Source organism: Helianthus annuus, chromosome 11, assembly GCF_002127325.2.
Source record: "Helianthus annuus cultivar XRQ/B chromosome 11, HanXRQr2.0-SUNRISE, whole genome shotgun sequence".
NCBI lineage: Eukaryota > Viridiplantae > Streptophyta > Magnoliopsida > Asterales > Asteraceae > Helianthus > Helianthus annuus.
Window position 1 is genome coordinate 121702217 of NC_035443.2, and position 5414 is coordinate 121707630.

Consider the following 5414-nt stretch of genomic DNA (forward strand, 5'->3'; position numbering starts at 1 on the left):
CACCGTATCGTCTAGAACCGGCTCGACCGGAGGATCCCGAATGTGCATCGGTGCTATGGCCTTTCCATCATCTTTCAAAATCATGTTGTGTAAAATAATACACGTGTACACGACATTCCTAATTTTTTTAACCGATCTTGCTCGCATCGGTCGACTCAATACACCCCATTTCCCCTTTAAAACACCAAAAGCCCGTTCGACGTCTTTTCATGCCGCCTCATGTTGCCTCTTGAATTTCTTTTCGTTTACTTCGTGAGGGTAAGGGATCGACTTCACAAACACGGACCACGAAGGGTAGATTCCATCCACGAGCAAATAACCACGTTTGTATAAATGGTTGTTAACGTAAAATGGACATTTTGGCGCGGTTCCATTTCGGTCCGTTAAAAATAACGGAGACTGTTGTAGAACATTGATATCGTTTTGAGAACCGGGTGGACCGGCAAAAGCATGCCAAAACCATAAGTCTTGAGAAGCAACCGCTTCGAGCATAACAGTCGGGTATCTATGATCTCCTCGCATATATTGGCCTCGATACTCTGTCGGACAAAAACGCCAAACGAAATGGGTGCAATCAAGGCTACCGAACATACCTGGAAGGTGATGTTTTTCCTCATGAGCTTGGTATAAAAGTGCATGTCGTGGCTTGTCGGTCTACGTAAGAACTCTGGACCATATATTTTGCAAACCGTGTCACAAAAATATTCTAGGCACTCGCGGGAAGTTCTTTCGGCCATATGCAAGTACTCGTCGTTCTCGTCTGGAGTGTTTCCAGTTGCGAGCTGTTTAATAGCCGATGTCACCTTTTGCAAGGGCGTAAAGCCCTTCCTACCTCGCGCATCGGGGGCCTCTACAAACCACGGGTCGTTCTCTTCCACATCGGACACAATTTTTAGAAACAAACGTTTCGACATACGGAACCTATGCCGAAAGATATCTTCGTTGTACTTCGGGTCTTCGACAAAATAATCCGCCATGAGTGTCTCATGCCCCTCCTCACGTTGACGTTCAATATATCTCCTTCGGTTAGACGTGCCGGTATCTTGAAGTTCGGCTTCTTCGATGAGATTTTGAAAAAAAAGAATGCTACTATCGGATGAATCGTCGCTACTCATGGGTGGGAACCATAACGGGAGTTCATCCGCCATTTTGTATGGTAAACTTTTAGAAGGAATTGGTGGTATTTTTTGGTTTGTTTGAGTATAAATTTGAAGGTATATGGTTAAATGGTTTATTGTGTTATATATAGTTTAATTTAAAAATTTTTTTTTTAAACGGTAATATTACCGTTGGAGGTGGCCCCCCCACGTTTCAAAATCATCTTCCCGACTCGGTAAACCTTTACCGATTGAGCAAGTTTGCCGCATCGCCAAAAGGTTGGCGGCAGTGTTTGCCGATCGGCAAACTAGTTTGCCGAGCTTCACCGAGTTCCACTCCGTATGCCCTAACCATGTTCCACCTTTGCTCCTAGAATCAATATTAAACCCAGTCCATTAAGGTATTCTTGCTCTTGGGAGATTGAAGAGCCAATGAAGAGACCGGATCTTGTTTTTCCTCAAACATAACCATGACTTTTCTACAACATGACCATGTTTGTGTTTCTTAAAAACCAACACCCACAGTAGAAGGGGAGTCCCTTGGAGTTTTTCACCTACCATCCTAACTAAAAAAAATTAGTGATTCCATCCATTTTTCAAGCATCTAAGAAAACTTCCAACATCAAGAATATCATCATCCATCAACCATCCTACTTCCTTCCTTGCTTATGGTTTGAAATTTCTTAGATCTTAACCATGCATTTTGGTAGTTTAGCAAACATGTTTGTAGATGTTTCTATGAGCTATATGGACTAAACATTGTAGTTACTTTTCTTCATGTGATAATTTGTAAGACTTTATGATGACAAGTTCATGTTAATCTTCATGATAATGTTCTAGTATTGTTCTTGGACTACGTATGCATGATTAAGGTTGAATTCCATGAATGTTTGATTATTGTTTGCTCATGATATGTTAGAAAACCCATGTGTGAATGATAATTGTTGAATCTTGTTACTAGTTAGTAGGATTCGGGACATGAAACTTCGAATGGCAATTGTTAATATAGATTGGATGAAGATTTGAACATGTGTATGTAGTCATGCACTTAGATTTGTAAAGATCATAAGGGTGTTAATTTGGATTCTAGACTATGTTAAAATTATGTAAGAGTGATGATTTAGGCCAAAAATGTTATCTAGCATGATCATGCTCATGGTTCACATCAAGAACAACATTAGGAGATTATCGAGTTAAAAACATATTTAGGCGATTAATATGTTTTTCACAATAATTTCCTTAGATTGTCGAGTTAGGAGTTTTGACGAACGAGTAACTTGTGTTTAAATATTCATACTAAGTTCACAAACGGACTTAAAAAGTGTGATTTCTAGGTGATTAGAGTGTTTTCTCATTTTAATTTTCCAAATAAATTAGAAAACTAGACGACCTTGACGGAGACTTAGTTACTTGAGAGTTTATGTCATCATTAGTACTTCCTGTAGATCGTTACGTGAACATTAGTGGATACTCGGTTTAGGCAAATTCTTGATAGATCTTGTTGAGTTTCGTTAACATAGAGTTTTTATGATTCAGATGATAATTTAGAAAACAAAACTTGTTGATTGAAAAAGCTTTAGAGTAACATAAGTTAAGTATTGAGAAACCACATTCATGGATTGATATCCAGTTTTTGCCCCAAATTATATTAGTATTTTATGGGTAAACTTACCTTTAGTGTGTGTGATTTAGTTATAGGGTAAAAATTATTTTACACTGAATTTGTGTGAACAAAAATGTCTTCATAAAAATATATTTAATTCCGCACATCATTTAGCGGATGCTTTTTTAGACAACTAATAAAAAAGAAATGCTAGATTTTAGCCTCTAGTTAAGTTTTGTCCACACTTTACACTTGTTTTATTTTTACTGGTTTATTCGTAGACCCTATTGTATTTTTAGGGTATGATATGGGGTAATAGAATTGATGATTGAATGAAATGGACGAGATAATGGAATAGACAATGAATTGAAATGAATCATTCAATTCCTTTGTGATGTTTGGTTACTCATATGTGAATAGAATGACTCATTACTTTGTACAATTTGATAAAAAAAAAGAATGATGTAACGAAACACAATTGTATTAAAAACGACAAGAATATAATGACTCAATAATAATAATAATAATAATAATAATAATAATAATAATAATAATAATAATAATAATAATAAATTATTGGTAAAAAATGAATAATAAAAATTTTGATATATATTAATTTTAGTATTATTATTACTATATATTAAAAAAGCAACTGAAATGAATAGTAATTATAATTTAAGGAAAATGCCATAGAAATATAACAAAGTTTGCTTAGTGTTTCAATTAAGTCACTGAAACTTTTTTTGTCTCTATAAAGTAACTAAATTTTAGGTTTGTTTTCTAATACTATGTCATTAACAGGTCACCAGGTTATCATTTTATTTCTTTTATTTTTATTTTCTTCTCATGCTTAATTGGATTGGTTATTATTTAGATAAGGTGGATTTTATAAAATCAAAATATAATTTAAATGATTTATCCAGAAAATAGGTATTTTTATGTTGAATATATTCTAATGGTGTAATTTAAATAAATGTTTGATGAATATAATAAAAATAAAATAACATGTATGTGTTGTTAAGACATTCAAACAGACAATAAATAAAAGAAAAAAGTAACAAAAGGAGAGAGATGTCGGTGCTGTGTGAAACAAGAGAAAAGAGGAAAATAATAATTTAAAATAAAAATATGATATTTTTTCCCTAGTGATTATATATGTTTTATATTTCAAATTAAAGATTAAATATTAAAAAATAATAAAACCTGACACATCATCATTGTGACCTAGTAACCTGATAATTACATAGTATTAAAACGCTAAATGAAACTTCGGTGACTTTAGAGAGACAAAAAAAGTTTCAGTGACTTAATTGTAACAATTGTCAAACTTCATTACATTTCTATAAAGTTACCCCAAAGAAGAAAGATTTACTTCTGGGAAAAAATCACAAAATAAATAAGTTGACCAAAACACTAACAAAATAAACTTTTAGCCTTTCAAAAAATAAACATATATTAAAAATCAATCATTATATAGGACAAATAAACATTGTTGACTAAGATGGTATAGGAGGTAAATTTTAACTGGTACAAAAGTCCTTAAGGTAAGTTTGGTGTAAAGGAATAGACGTTGAAATGGAATTGAACATTTTGATGGAATGAAAATAAACGTGTTTGGTTATCATGTAGTAATAGAATTGGGCATTGTAAAGGAATGTAACTCTTTCCACAGATAACAATTTTCATTCCTTGCTAAGTGGGTGTTTTTTTTTTCCATTCTTTCAAGGAATGAAAAAAATATATTATTAGGTAGCGTTTAGTATGGAGGAATGAGAGGTGGAATGGAATGGACCATTGAGAAGGAATAAAAAAAAGAGTGTTTGGTTGGTCAATGGAAAGGAATCGCTCATTCCAAAATGCATTCCATTCCCTCAAAATCATTTCATCCTTCCCCGCTCTTTTTTTTTCTATTTCATTCCCTCCTCACCCTTTATTGTCAACACCACAACCAACTATCGTTGCCACCACCCACCACCACTGTCATCCGCCTCCATCACCCACCTTTGCCGCCACCTACCACCGCCGACATCCGCCACCGTCGTTGCCGCCACCCACCTCCATCCCTGGCACCGCCAACGCCGTCGCCGCCATCCACCATCGCCGTTGTCACCTCCGATTACCGCTACCACCCACCTTCGATTATCGCCGCTGCCACCTCCGATCACCGCCACCGTCGCCACCTCCGATCACCGCCACCGTCGCCACCCACCTCCTCCATCGCTATCAACCACCACTACCCACCGCTACCACCTGCCACCACCGTCGCCACCGCTACCACTTCTGACCACCGTCGCCACCCACCTTCGCCGTCACCCACCACCACCATCACTGTCACCACTCGTCGCGGTCTGCACTCGCTGCCGTCTCCACCCACCATCGTCGCCCATCATTGACCACAACCATCCAATTTTATTACTGCGTCTTTTCTCGCATACCAAACAACAAAAAGTAATGGTTCATTCCATTCTCACATAGTAACCAAACAAGACATGCAATGGTAATGATCAATTCCATTACCTCGTCCATTCCATTCCCCCGTCCATTCCATTACCACATACCAAACAAACTATTAGTATTATCATTATTATTGTTATTATTATATTTAAATTTATAATATTAACTAGGTTTATCACCCTAGCCGCGTTGCGGCGAACTTTATTTGTTATTTAGTCTGTGTTTACATGTGTTTAAAATCACTACGAGCGCGTTGCACA

General features: G+C 36.3%; 2 protein-coding genes across 2 annotated transcripts; one reads left to right on the plus strand and one right to left on the minus strand.

Moving 5' to 3' along the window:
* Positions 1 to 207: 207 nt before the first annotated feature.
* LOC110888016 lies at positions 208 to 1148 on the minus strand. Its single transcript, XM_022135563.1, has 2 exons — positions 659 to 1148; positions 208 to 539 (listed from the first exon to the last, which is right to left on the minus strand). Exons 1-2 carry the CDS (start codon positions 1146 to 1148, stop codon positions 208 to 210), a joined length of 822 nt encoding a protein of 273 aa, XP_021991255.1.
* Positions 1149 to 4556: 3408 nt separating this feature from the next.
* On the plus strand, positions 4557 to 5093 carry LOC110888015 (extensin-like). The gene has a single exon (XM_022135562.1). It carries the CDS (start codon positions 4557 to 4559, stop codon positions 5091 to 5093), a length of 537 nt encoding a protein of 178 aa, XP_021991254.1.
* The last annotated feature ends 321 nt before the right edge of the window (positions 5094 to 5414 follow it).